This window comes from Acanthochromis polyacanthus, chromosome 21, assembly GCF_021347895.1.
Source record: "Acanthochromis polyacanthus isolate Apoly-LR-REF ecotype Palm Island chromosome 21, KAUST_Apoly_ChrSc, whole genome shotgun sequence".
Taxonomy (NCBI): Eukaryota; Metazoa; Chordata; class Actinopteri; family Pomacentridae; genus Acanthochromis; species Acanthochromis polyacanthus.
The window spans coordinates 11,670,700-11,690,203 of record NC_067133.1 but is presented as its reverse complement, the minus strand read 5'-3'; the positions used below and the strand labels follow the sequence as shown (position 1 = coordinate 11,690,203).

Genomic DNA, 19,504 nt, shown 5'->3' with positions numbered 1-19,504 from the left:
GTTGACACTGCAGTCGACTTTGACCTTTTAATGCTCAAACCTTCAACTTCCTGGTGTTTGAGAATCCGACCTCCGAGACAGATGCATGTTGAAGTCACCCTTGGTGGCCTGCTGAGCTGCGATTATACATATAAGATGACTTTAATGCCACTTTAAAATACTTTCAGCCAGTTTGTGGTCCAGAGCTGCTTTTCGTCTTCTCGTATTGCAAACTGTGGCGGGTTTGCCTGTTTGTTTCGGTTCTGATGCAGACCAAACAACTGCACCCAACTGCTTGAAAAATGAAGGTTTTTGTTTGTTTTCTCTGGTCCAGATTAATAGGTGCCTCAGGAAAACTGTTGCAATCTTTGGTGGGTTTGTTTTCACACACACACGTGAGAATGTTCGCTCTGCTAATTGGTTAGATTTATCTAGTGACAAACTAAACACAGGGATATGATTCTATCTCCGCAAATATCAAAAAGCCAACACACTTTGTTATTTTTAGCCCAACCAGACCTTAGCCAGTTCTGTGAGAAGTCTCCACTTTGCTTGTCGACATCATGGTATGCAAACCGCTCCTGACTACAGCAGTTAGGTTGCTCAGACTTGCAGAGTCAAATCACGTTTCACACCACAAACAAACTGCAGAACCAGAATTTATTTGTGGTCCAACGCCAACCACTTCCTCTAAAGGGACTCTACAGTTGTTTTGGTCTGCACCCAAGAACCAGTTCTGTGTTCACATCTGCCCAAACCAACTGTGCTGAAGGTTGAGCTCAGTTGAAAGCACGCATCTTGCTTGAAGTAAACACTGGTTTTGTTTGAGGTGCAAATGCAGAAGAAACCAAGCACCAGGATGAATTCAAAGTCTGAACGTCTGCCGACTGTGGGAACTTGTCATGGAATAAATGTCATATGTTTGACTGATTGAAGCTCTATCCATGCTGGACTATTATTTCCTCTGGACAATGAATGAAATTTCTACGATGGGTCTATTTGATGCCATCAACAGCATTAAATGCTCTGAAGGGCTTTTTTTTTTTTGCTTCTGTCACATTTTTACTCACTGCTCATTTTTCACTTTAATGTAAAGTCTTATGTTCAGTCTTTTGCGTAGTATGACACTTATAATGCCATAAACTATAAAAAAGTAAAAAATAAACAAGTTGAACTTTTTACAAAACTTGAAAAAATAAGAATCCTCTCGGACAACATTTTTCTGTGCCCACAGGTGTTGTCTGGACTGGAGAAAATGGTGGTTCTACATTACATTGTTCATTTCTGTCCATACCTAACACCTATCTGCTCTGTTTAAACAAAGACTGCAGTTCAGCTGAAAAGTCCCAGATTTTTTTGTCACGTAAATGTTGGTCACAGCTCAGACACTAAAGGCTTCATAGTTGCACCAAAGAGCATGGAATTTCTTGTGTTTTGAAGAATCTCATTTATGCCAAATGCATTTTTTTTTTTTTGCAAATTCTTAAATAAAGAAATTTGGAAGAAACACCACCATTCAAATTTTTTTAGTTTTGGATAATTTTTCCTGACAAAACAGTATAGCACAGAGACGTAGCTCAAGATCCGGCAAAAAGTTGAAAATGTGGTGTTTTTTTCCTGTTTTAACAGTTTCTTCCTCTGATAAATGTTGAAATTTTGGTGATTTTTGAAACCCTGAAACGCAGCGTTTGGTTTTTGAGTTTTGGGGGTTAACTCACTTAACCATCCAATGAATAGTTCATCTATGAGTCATACACATTCAGGTTTCAGGTTCTTAATTTGTTTTGAATCCATATGAAATGAAGTAAAACCAACAGGCCTATCTTTGAGTGTGTGGCAGACTTACTGTGACAGACAGAGTCTCTAGTCGGCGTGCAAAAAGCCATCTGAATCTCAGTTTCTTCGTCACAGATGGTGCAGGGCAGGCAGGGTTCCAGGGAGCTTTCCCTGTCAGAGAAGGTCTCGTCCACGCACTCCTCACACACCGTGTCGTGGTAGTGGTCGCAGTGGGCGTACACGCCCTGACCCACCGGACACACCGTGCATGGCTCGCAGCGGTTTGACACCGTGCTGAAGAAGTAGCTGTAGTTGCAGACGCATCGGGCGTCGTTGGAGTCGGTGCAGGGCGTCTCCATGCGCATGAGGCCGGTACACTCGGTGCACGGCCTGCACTGCTCTGTGTGGCTGTAGTTCTCCGAGTAGGTCTCACCTGCAGATCAGAGGGAGAAGGAAAAGTGAGAAGGAGGAAACGGGAGAAGGGGGCAAAGAGGAGGGAATATGAGGCGATAAACAGGGAGATAAACAGTGAGTCTAATGACATTAATCATGTTTACTGCACATTCATTAGAAGGACGGACACATTGATCCACTGGGCTCTCAGTGATTTGTGCGCCGGGACAAGAAAGGTGCTCTTGTTGGGGAGCGAGTCAAAAGCCTGCTGTGCTCATTACGATATCGATCCCGATGTGTTTGTGCTGTGCTTAGTAAACTGCTTTAATCTTAGTCATATGCAGGGAGGATGGAGGTGCAGGTGCATCCACATATTGAAGAGCATCTTTAAATAGTTATCAAGACATGAGTTAGTTGGAATCAGATGCTTTAAGGAGCGCTCTGCAATCACTCTGCCAACATTTCTGACATCCCTTAACTGAATTTGTGTAAAATGTCAATGCCAATAAAACTGACTGGATTAAGTAGAATATTTGTTTTGAAGGAGCGACAACATGAAACATTTTCTGCCTATGAAAATGCAGAACAAGTTGGTTTGGCTTGTTGTACTGTTTTTTTTTTTTGAACAATGCACTTTTATTTAACAGATTTTCCCAGTCTTGTTTAATGCAGAAAAAGTATTAATTTACATTTTAACTGTTTAAAATAATTGAGGTAAAAAATATCAACATTAAAAGTCTGTATTTTTTAGAAATTACATAATTTTTTATTGTATTTAAGTCAGTACAAATATTATTCAAAAACAGATGAATGCCAGTTTGTAAAACAATTCAGTATCTTAGGAACTGAGTTTTTTCCCCAATTAAAATGAACTCAAAATATTCATTGAGCTTTTTTGAAATAAAATTAATCATCATATTAGCAAACTGATTCATCCTCTGGGCACCATGAATGTCTGCAAAAAATTATATTGCAGTCCTTCCAATAACCATCAAAGTGGTGGACTGACTGTCATCCTGAGTGCATTACTGCATGACTAAAAGGGATGTGTTAGTTCTGGTTTGTGTCAAGTCTTTGCTAAACCTTCATAAGGTTTGGACTTGCTGAGATAAATGGATGTACTTGTATAATCCGACTGTGTTCTCTCTCCGGTAGGATGAAATTAGCCCCTCTAAAATCAATGCATGTGTCCGAAAGACATTCTTTCTAAGGCACAACTTCATCGCGTTGTATAGATTTTCTTTTTGCTTTTTTTAAAGGGTTGTGAGCGGAGGAGATAGCAGACCACAGCTGAGTTGAGGAGAACAGAATGAGGTAAAAGCTATGGTGACTAATTGCCTGCTGCTTTTCAATTACTTCAAACACTTCAGATTTGCTCTCCAGGAACATTCGGCGTCGGGAGGATTTGGGAATTCATCACCAAGGAAGTGATGACCTCAAATTAGCTTATTCTTACACTGACAGTTCCTAGGGGCACCAAGTAATCTATTAATATTGCATGTTCATATAGAACTATTTTCAGATATAATTGGATGCCTGCTGAATTATGCATACAGACGGAGGGAGAGCGCCTGCGCTGCCCTGTGAGTGTGTTTTAGTGGTTGAATGAGATGCGGAGATGTGGAGTGGGGGGGAGGGGGGGGACTACAGCTCAGATTCATTACAGAAGCAGCTCCACTGTTCTCCAAATCCCTTTTTACGTTTTCTGTGGTGCTTAACATGAGATCGGTCACCTTGCACAAGCTGCAGGTCAGACAGGAACACTATAAAGCCTGACTTCTTAACCCTCTGCACTCCGAGCAGTTTCTGTTGCTCCTGTCACATTTTACTTGCTGTAGGCTCCTTTTTTACTGTAATATAAAGTCCTACACCTCTATGGAAACAGAGCAACCATGACTAGACAGAGACAGAACTAAAAAATGTCTTCTGTGCAGTAAAACACAGTTAGAATGCCATATATTATAAAAATGAAAAAAACAAAAGTTGAATTTCTCAGATTTTTTTGCTTTCCTAAAACTGAAAAATACTTAAGCATGTACAACATTTTTCCAAGTGCTCTTAAGTCTTACCGGTATTGGAAAGAGAAAACACTTCAGCCACAAGCTCTCTCAATTCATTTCCATATTGTCTCCTATCTGCTGTCTGTAAACACTGCCTGCTGTTCAGCCAAAGAGTTCCTGAATTTTTGTCACGTTACCATTGGTCACAGCTGAGACAATAATACAATTACAGTTGTGTTGCAGAACACAGAATTTTTTGGTTTTTCTAAAATCTAATCACTGCATTTAATTATTTTTGCTAGATTTTTAAATGGATATACAGAGATTTTCTCAAAAAAAAGACTTAGATTTAGTGAATTTTCCTGATGAAACAGCACAACACAGATGATTGATTCAAGACCAGCCGGGAAGGTAGAAATTTGAGACTTTTTTCTGTTTTTGCAGTTTCTACCTCTGTTTAATGGTGTAAGTTTGGCATTTAAAACAACATGCCTTTCTAACCCTGGGTTTGGGGGTTCAGAGGGTTAATCCCTGCTGCATACACAAAACATTAGAGGGGCGTGAAAGTGTAGCTGCAAGTTTAGTTTGAAAGTTTCATAACATGAGATTATGGGACAAAAATGCATGTGAAAGCAGCTTTGTAAACTGTTTAATTGACACCAGAGGCCGCCTGCTTCGCGATTGATTCCACAAAACGAGGGATGTAGCAAGTTTACACCGGTTTAAAGCCTCCGCTGTGGTGAAATGCTTTTGTCTTACAGTGAAATAAATCATCGTAAAGCCTCGTGACTGTGTGGATGTGTGAGACTTTTTGCGCAACTTTTATCTGCACATCCATATGTTTCAGACTGTGTGTTTTTCACAAGAGCTGCTTGGCGGGTGTCGTGTTGAGCAACAGCATATTGTCAGTGTGAAAAAGCCTGCAGCAATGTCCCAGCGCTTTGCTTTTTGCGTAGTAAGCGGCTCTGGCAAGTAAACACTGGCACCAGCCGGAGCTCTAAGCACCTTGTAAACAGCAGCGAAGCTAAGAGGGCCGACGATGAGGCCTGTCACATTACCGCCTGAGCCGAGCAGATGGAGGTAATGATATAGAGGCAGGTACGGAGACGGATCAGCAAGCTCCGCTGCTCGATTCACTCGAATGAATCTCGAGGCTGCAACATAATCGGAAACAGCCTTTGAGGGTGGTCCGGTGCTGCGAGTTCAGAGCGAAAACACGATTTGCTGATCAAAGCGCTGATGTACGGCTGCAAGGGGAAGGGTCAGGGGAAACAGGGCAGCAGGGGATGCAAGTTTCTTCCTCAGATAGATGGGTGAAGCACGAAATCCGGCGTTTTTCCGTTGCATCCGTCATCGCCCTTCGCTCTTATTGCTGTCTGGAGGCAGAAGTCATAGAGGAGCGCGACGCAGACGAACAGCAGACCTCCGAGCTAAACTTGAAGCCTTTTGTTTTCTTTGCAGTCAGGCTCAACCTCCTCATTCATTTCAATTATCCCACAGGCTAATTTCAACTCGCATGCATGAGCCGCTCCTTGTAAACACACCTAAACGCCACCATATGCAGCAGAACAGCCGCAGAGAGGGAGGTGTGTGTCTCATTTACGCTTTCATCTGAAGAAGGCCATCAAGAATAAGGCAGGAAGTGGATTCTTTAATAAAACGTGGCCTCCTTTCTGATTGTCCCCTGTCGAGCGATGACCGGCATTTAGAGTTTTCGTGTTTGTTGGTAAAAGGAGACGAGATGCACTTGAAATCTGCCACTTCAGCCCACGACTGATGTGTCTCGGGTCCCATTAGCGTTATAAATAATGTAGCTCCGGATGGCCTCGGAGCTGCTCAGTGATCTCTAACAATCAGCACTTTAAGGTGTGAGCTTTTATGGAGCTTCAAACAGCCGGTGACCCTCTGCTGACTGATAAATTCTGGGAAAAGCCGCGTGACGTTTTTTTATTTGTCTTTTAAATGCGAAACATTTCTGCGTGCAATTATCACCCCGTTGCGCCGGTCCACTGAGCTTCCCTTTAAGATTCGAAACAGGTGTTTAAGGATATTATCAAAGACATTATTAAGAGACCAAAGGATCCTAGCTGCAATTTAAGAATCAACATTTACTCTGGCATCCTGCGCTAATAGGGGTTTTTCCTCGCGAGTGCAGGGCAGAAGTTTCCTCCGCAGCCACCGCGGGGAAATCTCCATTTCCCTTCTTTCTTCATCCCTCATGATCCTGAAGTTGGAAACGATTCTGTGTTTGTGTGATTCTACTCTCCTTCCTGCTTCAAATCCCCGATGAGCCTCAGGTCCAAATCGGCCGGCACTGACTCACGAGGCCGTCCCCCCCCTAAGTCGGTTTGTAGGACAACAGTTTGTGAATGGTTCACTAAGTGAGGCAGGTCTCCCATGACAGCAGGGAAAAGTGGAGGAGACTGATAAATATTTCAGGGCTGCTGACGCTGGCACTCGTCCCGATGCTGGAATCGGGAGGCTAGCGGGGGGGTTACGCTGTCAGGAAGTGGGAATTTAAGGAGGGGGGTCGTGGTAAATACAGATTCACTCATCTTTACCATGAAGCGGAAATGGATGTGTTGGTTTTAACTCCTAAATTATTCATTTCTGCACTTTAGAAAATGTATTTATAGCGTTAGCTTTGCAGGTGAGGTCAGTGTTTTAGCCCCATGACTCCCATTCAGCTTGATTTTTTTAGTGCGGCCATTTGGGTACATTAACATTTTATCAGCAGAGACCAAAAAAAAAAACAATATAAAAATATATGAAAATACACCGAATATTGAGTGCAACCTCCCGGATAGTTGAGCCTTAATTGTGGAGTGTTTATCAGCAGTGTTCCTGTACTGCAGAGCAAGGTAATTGTTGCGCTGTTAGGAGCACAATAGGCTTTTCAATATGGTTTAATTAGCTGGATCAAATGGGTAAAAGATGCATTGATGTAACAGTATGCATGATAAATGAGCAGATCGTGCCCTTTGGTGCCTGGATCTCTAATACCATTTTATCCGCTAATACAGACGATGAGTCATAGCAACGAGGAGGAGGAGGATGGATGCAGGGAGGAGGGATGCTGGTGGAGGAAAGTAGAAGGAAGGGGAGACACGACAAGAGTTGGTGGGGTTTGCTGGGAAAAAATAGGAGGAAAATAAGGCTGCGGTTTAGCATCTACGCATCATCTGCCTGTGTTATACGAGTATGACATGCGAGACGAACTCCTTGTGACGTCAAAGCATCAAAGATAAAGTCCAGACGCTCGCGAAGCAGCAGCAGCAGCGTGTTTCCCTACAAACTCCAGGCACCAGCCACCCTCTCAGATGCATTGTTTAATCACGACTATTAATTATTCCGCTCACCCGCCATCCGAATTTTTCACAGGAGAGGTCTGCTTTCTCTGTCATGTTGGCACAGCGATCCCATTTTTCCTCAATTTCATGCCTCTACCTTTTCTAACATTGGCTTTGTTTGGCAGAGTTGGTTTATGTGAAATTGACTTGGACTGCTTTTTTTTTTTTTCCTTCGCCCCGTGGCACCGTCGCGCTCTAGATGTGGAGAATTGGCTCCCTGCCCTTGTAGCCGTCACTGCAGCTCTTGAGATACTCCAGGCGAAAAATAGGAAACTTCAAAGGTGCCAGACTTGATGCTTAATAACATAACACAACGCAGAGATTAGCATCGGTTGTGCAAACATGTCCACAAATCCAAGAATTGATTTTCTCCAAACACAACCAATTCCTGGTGTTGGGCCAAGCCCCGGAAGCTTCTAGGCCTGACTTCTTAACCCTCTGAACTCAAAGCTGCTTCTGGGTATTCTCTTTTGCTAATGTCATATTTTTCACTGAACCATAAAGTCCTGCACCTCTATGGAAACAGCACAACTATAACTAGAAGGAGAGAGAACTCAACAATGTCTCTAATGCAGTTTGACATGGCTACAGGGCAAAAAAAATCTATTAAATTAAATGAAACTGAAGAAAAATTGGTTAATTTATAATTTTTTTATGTAGACAAAGCCTGGAATCAAAAAGTACATTTTTTTTCCAAGTGCCCACAGATGCTATCTGGGGGGTGGCTGTGGATCAGGTGGTAGAGTGGGTCGTCCAATGATCGAAGGGTCGGCGGTTCGATTCCTGCTCTCGCCTAGTCATGTGCTGTTGTGTCCTTGGGCAAGACACTTAACCCACCTGGCCTCCAGTGCTCTTCACTGGTGTGTGAATGCGTGTGAAAGTTGGTGGTGGTCGGAGGGGCCGTAGGCGCGGATTGGCAGCCATGCTTCCGTCTGCCCCAGAGTGAGAATGTGTGAGTGTATGGTTGAATGGAAGCAACTGTTGTATAAGCGCTTTGAGTACTCTGATGAGTAGTAAAGCGCTATATAAGAGCAAGTCCATTCATTATCAATACTGAAAAAAAACAGAAGATCCACATACCAGAGACATTTTTCTGCTCACATTTTTGATTTGTTTCCATACTTGTGTCTCTTTGCTCAGCATAAACACAGTCTGCAGATCAACTGAAAAGTTCATGAATTTTTCTCACAATACTGTTGGTCACAGCTGAGTCATTTCTAGCTTTTCTGTTGCACCAAGGAATACAAATTTTTAATTTTAATCCAAATTGTTTAGAGCAAATGTTTTATTTTTGGAGAATTTTTAAATATGAATCGATAGATTTTCTCTATACTTTTTTCTATACTCCAGTCTGCTTAATGTTAACACAGCTCCAGTTTAACCATAAAGTCTGAATTTTTGTCATGTGACTGTTTGCTGCAGCTGAGTCACTAATGTTTTATCTGTTGCACCAAGAATTGCAGAATTTTTTTGCTTTTTTTGCCAACTTTGTCAAAGCAAAGACTTTACTTTTGGCTAATTTTTAAAACGAGAGTTGTCGAATGAAGTAAAAAGATAAAATATCACCATTTTATGAAGCTTAGATTTGGATCACTTTCCTGGTGGAGCAACATGGCACAGATGATTGATTCAACTACAGTTGGAAGACTGAAAAACTGGTGAATTTTTCAGTTTTTATAGTGTCTGGCTATAATGGAAGGTGTAATTTTAGAATTACTTTCAAAAATCAGATGCCTTTTAAACCAAGGTATTGGAGTTCAGAGGGTTCATCTCTGCTGCAAAAATAAAACATTTGACAATTTTTAAATCAGAGTGTTATTGATAACAAATCACCCAATTTTAAGCTAAAAATTTGGTTATATTTCGCAATGGGACAGCAGACCACAGAGGAGTAGTTCAACGATTTCTGAAAGCTGAAGATCTGGTGATATTTTTTCCTGGTTTTACAGTTTCTGACTCTGATAAATGGTGTGATTTTGGAGATTTTTTTAAAAAGATGCAACACCTTTCAAAGCTGCCGGCGGGTTGTGGAGGTTCAGGAGGTTAAAAGACTTTTACTGTGTGTGTACAGAAGGGATTTGTCAGTGTGTTTACATGTTGTCATAATGGATTAAAGCAATCAATCAATGCTCAGCGATCCTGCAGCTTTTCCTGAGCGATGCAGCGTGATGCTGGTGACCTATACTCTGACGTTTACTTAGCGTGCTGACAAAGCTACAGACCAACATCTTAAAGGGCAGAGAGCCGCAGAAAGAAGTTCTGAATCAAGAGGAACACATTTGTTTGCTGCATCGACTCTTCGTCTCTCTTCTTGGGGCTGTTGTAATGTTGGCACCTCTCCCAGCTCTGGTCTGAAGAGCGAGTGCTAATGGTTCGCAGCCACAGCCGAGCTGTAAGCGAACACATTTGGAGCCACTTAGGAGCATCAAACATATGAATTCCTGCCTTATTTCTCAGGACAACCGATAAAGGGAAATCATACACTTCTGACAAATGAACAAATTGGACAATAGCAGTTTGTTTTGGCTTTGACGATGTCTTTGTTTGGAGTTCAAGCCCTGAGCTTCATTAGAAGCCCGAAGAATGAAAGTGAATGTATAAATAAAGATGATGTGAGCGCAGAAACTTTGCATTAATCAGGTGTGAGACTGTGTAATACTCGTGGTGACGCTTGCAGCTGTGCATCAGTTTACATTTGAATATATACTGTATATATTTGATTTTGATTGTTTCCAGGTTGAATTTAATCCTCTTACACTTGACACATTTCAGGAAGTGGAGTAAAATGTCACATTTTAATATGAACGTTACTGGTCTATCAGTTTGTTAAGTGAAATCACTGTAATAAGAAACAGATTTTAAAATGCTTCTTTGAAACCAGACTGGCACAAAGATGAAAACTGTCGACAGTGAGGTTTCTGGTTCTTGTCTGTGGACAGACACGCTGCTTTTGAGTTTTGTTAGATGGAGCTTTCCAAGGCTTTTAGTGGATGACAATGAAAACTTTCAAGTCAGACATCTTGAAACTTGATGTCTTTCAACACTTGGAAAGAGTTTATAGATTTCACTTTACACTGTAAAAAAAATGGTAAAAACTGTAATATTTGGGCAGTTGTGGCACTGAAAAATACTGTAAAATAAGAGAGAATAACCATCTTATAAAAATACAGCAGTTTTCCACAATCAAAATAATGTTTTCTAACCTTAATTTTACATGAGACATGTATTTTTATGTCCAAATAAGAATATTTTCATGCATTTAAACAAATAAATTACTTCTAATATACTATATAGAGAATTATATGGATGGATATAATGATAAAAACTGTATTACCAGTGTTTATAAATATTATACACTGATGAAAACACATTCAGTCAACATCTTTGTAGTGAAAACTTATGTAATTATACAATATATCTCTAACAAATTAATGTACAATTTCTAAAAAAAATAGTTTCAACTTCTGCCCCTTTGTTCCTAATTTATCTAATTTTAGAGAAAAAATCTGCGATTAAACTGAAGTAAACTGTTTCAGTTCAGACACTAAATATTTATAAAATGTCAACACATACTCATTTTCTTGAACAAAAAACTATAGTAATACGTTTTTTATGCCTTTTCACGTGAGACATTTACAATTTTTGGGATTTTTTTCATAATTTAACGACATTTTTGTGTATTTGTCCATAATACTATAAAATTAATCTTAGAAATAACACTGAAAAAATAAAAATTCACAACATGAATTTATTATTATTCTCATTGTTTTAACCGTACAGTAGGGCTGGGCGATATGACGATAGATATTGTCTGGACGATAGAAAATGTCTATCGTTTTATGTGAAGATCCTATCGTTTATATTGCAGCGTCGCAAAACACGCTTTATGGCAGTATTTTACGTCACCGACATGCCTTACGGCAAGGCCAGAGTTGCCACCTTAGCGACTTTCTCCCTAAATCTAGCGACTTTTTTGTCAAAAGTGACTAGCGACAAATCTAGCGACTTTTTCTGCCGTTTTCGAGACACTGACAGGAAAACGCGGATCATTCTGCAGTTACTGTTTTCAACAAGGAGCAGGTGCTGCTGTGAGCTCCTCCCTGTCCCAAAGCACAGGCTGTCAGTCCAGTAACCCCGCAGCAGTCCCTGTGTCTGATTACCCCCAATTTCCACATCACGCGAAAGTGCCGCACTTAGAACCCATTCTCTTCTATCAGACAATTTCCACTGCACACGCTGCGGAGCGCCAGCGCCGCGTCCCTGAAGCACCGGCGCGCGCCACGGCGCTTGAGATTCACTTTAGGTCTATTTTCTGCGCCGCCGCTTCAAAACCTCGTTAAATTCACTGTCGTTGAGAAAGCACCAGACAGGAAGTTAAACCGGAACTTTCAAAATAAAACACAAGGCACGACCTCTCGGACGTAAATTTTTTCCTATATGTTATTATTAAGCCACCTCCGGAGACACAAGTATCAGGCCAACAGGGTCCCAGACACAACACGACGCCATGGACGAAGAGAAGCTGATCACTGAAGTGGAAAAATACGATATCATTTATGATCCAAAACATCCTTTTTACAAGGATACTGGCATTTATTTTCTGTTTATATCATGTGTTATCGTGTGATATCGCTATTCACATGAGAGCCTCTCCGAGGAGCAGCCCTCCCCCTCCGGACAGCGCGCCACTGCGCTGCGCTTCCAGTGTGCTTTGACTTTCGGAGCACGACGGCGGTGCTTCGCTGCACTGCGCTGTGCGGCGCTTTCGTGTTATGTGGAAATTGGGGGTATGCCGCTGCCCGGTCCCAACAACAGACTCGAACACAAGTAACTGTTTTTATCACCTGAAAAACATGCTATATCATGATGTATATCATATCGGGATATAAAATAAGCTATATCAGGATATAAAATTTTGGTCATACCACCCAGCCCTACCATACAGGATTTACCAGTAAACATTGTGCTTTTCTGATAGAAGTGGGAAAAAGAAGCAAGATCATTTTTGTTGTTTCCAAAGTAAATAGTCATGAGCCATTAGAGTAACAATGACTCACAGTAAAGTGAAGTTATAAATAACAATGAATCATAAAGGGTCCTCTTCTGGCTTTGATTAAACCCCTAAAAGCTCATTTCTGATCATCAAAATCACATATTTAGAACTGTTTTCCATGAAAGTAATGATAAAATAATACATGAAATTCTAAACCTTCATGTACTAGAGTGTGCAGATTTATTAATATGCAAATAAGCTGGACAGGATTGTTTTTTTTAGGTTTGTTATATATGAATCTGTGATTTTCAGTCCATCATCGCAAGTTTTAATGTGAAAATACTCAGCCACTGTGCTTGTTTCACTCATGATGTGTGTACTAACATATAAAAACACCATATGGACATGTTCAACTGGGTTTTCATTGGAGGGGATTCTTAACGGAGCATATTTACAATATTTAATCAAGCCAGTAGTTGTAAATGTTAATAAACACCTTTTGTAGGGGGAGTTTTCACAAGCTGGCAGCTGTTCTTATTAAAGCATGACTTAAATTATTTATTACCCATCAGGAGACGCATTTGTTTGAACTTCTGCAGCCTATGTAAAGGCTACCTTATTAGTTTGCTCAGTTTTACTGCTTTTTAATTGCACGAACAATCACAAGTGTTTACTCACTGTCCAAACACTGGGCGCAGACGGTCTGAGCAGCGCCGCATTTCTTCACCACTCCCTCCCCAGGTGGACACTCCTTGCAGCATTCTCCACCGTTGGTGTACTGACCCGAGTCGCAGGGCTGCAGCACGGCTCGCTCCGTCTTCGAGGCGGACGCCAACGCCGCCTGGCAACACCGGGAGAAACGGTTACGGTACGTCAGAGCAGCACACGTGGACAGACAGAGCAAACTTTCACACGAAGCAACTTAGAATATACACAGCAAAACAAATTGATGAAAATTACTGCCAGGTGCGTCCAAGCTGTTCCTCAAACCCACCCGCCATCAGGATTCATCATATATCACGCTGTCTCCGCCTACATTAGACACACTTTGAACAGAGCAGTCATCTAAACTGCCCTAATAGCCCCCCTGAAGGCACATCAGCTCCAATAGTGAACCTGTGAGGCGCTGTGGCCGAGGCAGTTAGCGTAAAATCATGTGTGCATGACATTATTCACATGCCCGTGCTGATTACTGTCTAAAGGTGAGAGCTGCTGTGAACGGTGCACACTGCTGGTGCACAGGCAGGGTTCTATTTCTATACTAGAGAGGACTTTTCATTGAGACAAACCATTTCCTGTCACTGAACTCCCAACTTTACCCATAACATGCATGTTTAAACCTGATTAGTTGAATATACTCTGCAAAAAAACAACAATTTTACCAAATTTGTGCTTTCCATTTTACAGATTTTTACCTTTTTTTTTGAAATACACAAAAATGTGCACAAAAACTTTACAAAAATAGTGTGTGAATTTTCTTGTATAAAAATAATATTAGAGTAAACTTCCTTCAAAAAACATTAAAAACACACAAAAAATGATTTCAAGAAAGCGAAAAAATATATTTTAATGACATTGTCTTTCATTACTTTGCAAACTTTTGCTTTATATTTTATGCCGTTTCCTATCAACTAATACTCAATTTTGCTTGTCATAAATTTAAACTGCAAAAACAATAATAATAATTAAAAAAAATCTGTAATTTTACCAGGTTTGTGCTTTTCATTTTACTGATTTTCCCCCCATTTTTTTGAAATATACAAAATTTGCACAAAAGAGATTACAAAAATAGACTGAATTTACATGTATAAATACAGACAGTATTTATATTTTGTTGTCAATTTCTTTGTTTTGGCAAATGTAAATATTCTTTTAAAAAAAAACATAATAAGCCACAATTTTATATTTAATCTAATGTAAAGTTAAGACTAGACAATGTACACTAATTATGAAAAATGACTGCATTTCCTTTGTAGAAATTGTGCTTTTTATTTAACAGCATTACCGATCACCCTATGTCGAGCTGAACCTTTCTTAAACCTAAACTGTAAAAAAAAAAATGTAATTTAACAAAAAATGTTTTTCCACCCTTTTCCATATTTTTGAAGTAAACAAAATATCAGCAAAATTACAAAAGTAGACCTTGAATTTGCATGTATAGAAATATACAGTATTTTTATTTCAAATTTAATTTAATTATTTTTGCTCAAGTGAATATCCTACATTAAAAAATAGAAACACAAAAATACACTTAATCTCAAGAAAATAAGGAAATTTATTTTAATTATGGAACATTTCTGTATTTTAATAATGACATTGTTTTCTGGTATTTTAATTTTTTTTTTAATTTTACACCATTTCCTACCAACTAAAGCTCAACTTTAAACTCCAAAAATCTAAACTGTAAACTTAATTTGAAAAAATACATAATTTTACAATTTTTTCTTTGTATTTTACAGCATTTTTCTGTATTTGTTTTAAATATGCAAAACATCAGCAACAATGACTTAAAAATTCACCTTAGAATTTTTATGTGTAATTTAAAACAGCATTGAAACCAGCATTTGTACAAAAAAATAGGAATTTTTTTTAAAGAATAGTGAATCGTTTTTTACATTAAAAAATGTTAAAATACATGAGTAACGTGACTGTTATTTTCCACAAATATGTCCTTTTTTTCATAATAGACAAAACTGTTGAATTCTAGTTTAGTATTTTAAATATCATTCTAAAATTACATAAAATTAGTGACAGTTTGTCACATGTAAATATCCTTCAATAAACATTAAAAAAGTTAAAATATGCAAATGATATCATGTACAATTAAAGCAAAATTTCAAAAGAGGGTTATTTTCTGTTATCTTTGGAATACTACTGTTTTTAGCACTAACTTCTCTCTTTACCATTAATCAGAACTTGCCAAAAAGCCCTCGTGGTCTAAAACCCAGAATGGTCATAATAAACATAGACGGGCAAGTTCTTGAGTCTGATGTTGCAGGACATTGACCTAAATGACCCAAAAAGCATGACCATGTTTACCTTGTGTGGATTTTTAAACCCAATTGGGAGGCTACCAGCTCGCATATTGTGACAGCGCGAACAAATATTTGTCCCAGGACTTTAAAGTTTAATTTCTACTTTTACGTTAAAAATGCCTACGCAAGTTACCTCTACCATTGTGAGCGTTTATATGTATGTACTGTTGTGTCTGCATGGCTCTGCAATTTCTTGACCAAAAACACTAGTTAGGAACGGTGTTTCAGTGTCACTGGGTTGAGTTTCTTTGTGTATTTCAAACAATTGTGGTTGAAATCATGGACTGTATATACAAGATGGATGTAGCGACCATGACGACGCCTCAGGTTTGGTTTGGTCTTTCGAAACTGGATGTAACGTGACTGGTGGATCTGACTGAATCACTTGAGGACACTATGTATGGTGATACGGTATCAACCGTAAATCAGAAGGTAGCCTTGCTTCAAAACATCCCTGCTTTATCATCTATTTCACTCTAAATGGAACCAAAATGTACTTAATGAACATCATGTTGTGTTGAATAAGACTTCAAACTATTGACTGAGATCATTGGCGCATGAAGAAAAGGTTGACTGAAGTAGCAAATGAAGTGAAAAATCATCTCACTTTCTCAAGTCTAAAGAGTTTATGAGGGGTCCCCTGCTGGCTGTCAGAAAGAGTGCAATTTTAGGACACTTTGGCATTCAGACCTGGAGGTTACTTTAATCGTTTATATATATATATATATATATATATATATATATATATATATATATATATATTAACTGATACCTAAAACACAGTGGATATTACTGGAGATGGAGCTAATTAATTTTGAACAGTTAAAGAAAGTCCTCAGAACTTCATACACAGTTTTGTAGAGCTAGGAAGATAAAGAAATTTTATGGTTTCATTTAGCAGACTCCCTTATTGTAGCATTGTAGAAAAATGGCATTGGGCTACTTCAGTAGAATACTGGCTCTTATGTTTCCATTGTGAGTATGACATACATTTCCAACATGTTTTATATTACATTTTGTGCCACTAAAGCATTATCTTTGCACAAATCAAACACAAAATATAAATACCAAGAGGACCAATCACAGCTATTTTAGAAGTGAAAATCGAGATTTACACAGAAAAAAATGTTACAAATTTTCACTCTTTTTAGATCCACAACACAGGTGATAAAGATGTTTTCAGATCTTTTTGTTTTTTACAGAATTATATTAATTTGAATATGTCATTTGAAAGCATGCTTTACTGTAAATAGTAGAGGTCGACTGATTATCAGTGTGGACGATTATTCCAATTATTCTTGGTATTGTCATTTTTAACAGATTTCCAATTAAATCATTTAGAAATTTGCTACTTTAGGTTCTGTAGTCTCAAGTATTGTCCCTCTAACAGCACTATAACATCGGCTTCAGGCTACAAATAACACCCAATCAACACTTAAAGTTAAGTACTGATAAGTTTTTCTATAAATAAAAAGGATGATTTTCATTATTCAGACATCAGTAATCCATTTCATTGATTACTAGTGATAATTATTAGCCTTTAAAACCCACACCAGTCGGCCTCTAGTACAATAAATCTGCTTTTTCTTGTGCACATTTTAGTTTTCCTCACATGCGCCTACTTCCATATATGATTTAGTTGAAGCTTCTTGCACACACAGTTCACTGTTTTCCCTCTCATCCCGTCTAAGATGTCTGATCTCCTCCAGTTATCACCTCCTCTCTGCCTGCCGCTCTTGTTGCTTCCTCTCTGATGAATGGCACGCAGCTTTACTGGAACAAGAACTGAGGCTCGTTCTGCTGGTGTGTATACAACAGCCAAAGGAGAATTCACATCCAGACGTTTCGGAACAAAGAAAATCGTTACACTGAAGCGCTTTCATGTCCTGTGGCTTTTATTATGCAACGAGCACAAGAAAAGAGGAAAAAAAGCCCCTTTCCACTTAATTCACATTTGCTGAGACATCATTTCGGTCTTTACTGTCTCTTTCTCATTCGTGCCTCAATGCTCCTCCTCTCTGCTGTCCCTGCTTTCATTCAGAAACAGATGTACTGAGCAGGCACCAGCTTGTTCTCTTATCCCTGCTTCTCTTGCTCAATATTTCCCTCTTTCTGTCATTCTGCTTTTTGCTCTCTGAGTGGATTCCTCCCCCTCACCTTTTCTCAGCATTTTATTTTTGCACCAACCTCAGTTTTTATTCAGGGAAAGAGATCAGAGTTCACATTTATGTCTGCAAAACTGAACTTTGGATGCAGTCCAGAAAGCTGCAGAGGAGAGGATTCATGTCCCAGCCTCCTCTGCCAACTCCCTTTTCCTCTGACATCTCCCTGGAATTTCGCTCAGCTGAAACACAGACTGATGACAAATTCTCTGGGAAATAAGCTCACTGACAACCAGCACAGAGGCACACATGCTCGCAAAGAAAAAAGAGAAAATAAAAGCCCAAACTGTACAGTGACGCAGCTGTGATGTGCTTGGTTTATATTCGGCCCAATTTCATGGTCAATTTGAGAGTTTATTTCTGAATTTAATTCTACCAAAGTGCACCCGACCGCCGAACACCCTTTAAACCAGCTGTCATAACAGAGCGTCCCCTTGCTCACATGATGACTGAAACCCCCAATTAGACCAGCTGCTGTGGACGTTCCAGAGAACTGGGGAGGATGTGCCCTCCTGCTCCGCGCTTTATTGCCACCATCTTCCATAATCAACTTTCTCATATTATCAGAGGAGCCTCATGTTTTATGCAATGACAAAAAAAAAAAAAAAAAAACTGCCACATAATTTAAGCTCTTCTTGTTGGATGCAGATTTAATGAATCAATTTGCCTCCCATATGGCTTCACAGCAGCATCTTTGTCTTGGTTAGGAGGTAAAACATGCACACATTATGCTAAAAAAAAGAAGAAACAAAGGAGCTCTTGGAGGCACCTGCACCAGAAGCAACTCACAGCCAACTTTTCCAACAGGGAGATGTAGGGGAATGTGTGCAGAACTAAATATAATAAAACCAGAGTTCAAAAATCAGAAGCAACATGCACCTGCATTATAAGCCTCTTAATATTTGTGAGGGGGAACCACCACACCTGCACTGCCTTCAAAATATTGCAAAAAGTCCACACAAGTCTCTGCAGGGTTATTTTAAGTCTATTATAGCAGTAATATAGAGTGATATCGATCATTTAAGACTAAAAATATAGAAAAGATGCAATGAAAGTGCATAAAACCAGCAAAAACTCACTTGATATGAGAAAATAAAGGGGGGATGCACAAATTACTCACCAGAGCGCACAAAATCACCAGCGATAAGGTAGAAGTCATCCTGCTCCGTCTGCTGGAGTCACATAAAATCAGCTCTTGTGCAGGGAAAGGCAGCGCTATGTGGAGGAGGAGGAGGAGAGGCGCGCAGCAGGAGAGCTCATTTTAATTCCAGCGGCACGGATTCTGTTAATGAGTCCGCACCATGGCGCGTCTGTCCGGGGAGCTTCTGGAGTGAGCTGCCGGTGCGCACCGTCCAACACTGTTATCACACAGCAGCTCACAGAGAAGAAGAGGAAGAAGAGGTGGAGGAGGAGGAGGAGACCGTCCTGTCCGGAGAGCTGCTCAGCTGCAAGTGCACTGCGGAGGAGGCGAGAGGAGCGTAAAGGAGGCACGTCCACCCTCCAGCTTTATTACCCGACAGTCCTGCAGTGCAACCTGCTCCTCTCTCTCTCGCTCTCTCTCTTCGGCTTTAGTCTCACGTGAGGTCTGATTCATTGCAAAAGTCTGACACATTCAGCAATAACACACCCCCTTTTCTTTATTTATTATTTACCATGTCGCCAAAAGTATGTGGACAGCCTCCATCGGTATAACCCGTCAAACTGTCCACATACTTTTGAACACGAAGAAGAGCTACTTTAGATTTGAGGCGGTTTTTCCTGGTTTGGATTAAACATCTTTGCACATGTTAAAGTAAATGTTCATTTTACATCATGT

The 19,504-nt window shown here is 39.8% G+C and overlaps 1 protein-coding gene across 1 annotated transcript in view; it reads right to left on the bottom strand.

Moving 5' to 3' along the window:
- The window catches only part of ngfra (nerve growth factor receptor a (TNFR superfamily, member 16)), a 46,356-nt gene extending 27,117 nt beyond the window's left edge, over positions 1 to 19,239 (bottom strand). Inside the window, exons 1-3 of the mRNA XM_022196179.2 lie at positions 18,809 to 19,239; positions 13,170 to 13,332; positions 1,826 to 2,188 (exon numbers count right to left, since the gene is read on the bottom strand). Coding sequence (XP_022051871.1) covers positions 1,826 to 2,188; positions 13,170 to 13,332; positions 18,809 to 18,847 — 565 coding nt within the window. The 5' untranslated portion in view covers positions 18,848 to 19,239. The remainder of the gene's footprint in view (positions 1 to 1,825; positions 2,189 to 13,169; positions 13,333 to 18,808) is intronic.
- Positions 19,240 to 19,504: the final 265 nt, after the last annotated feature.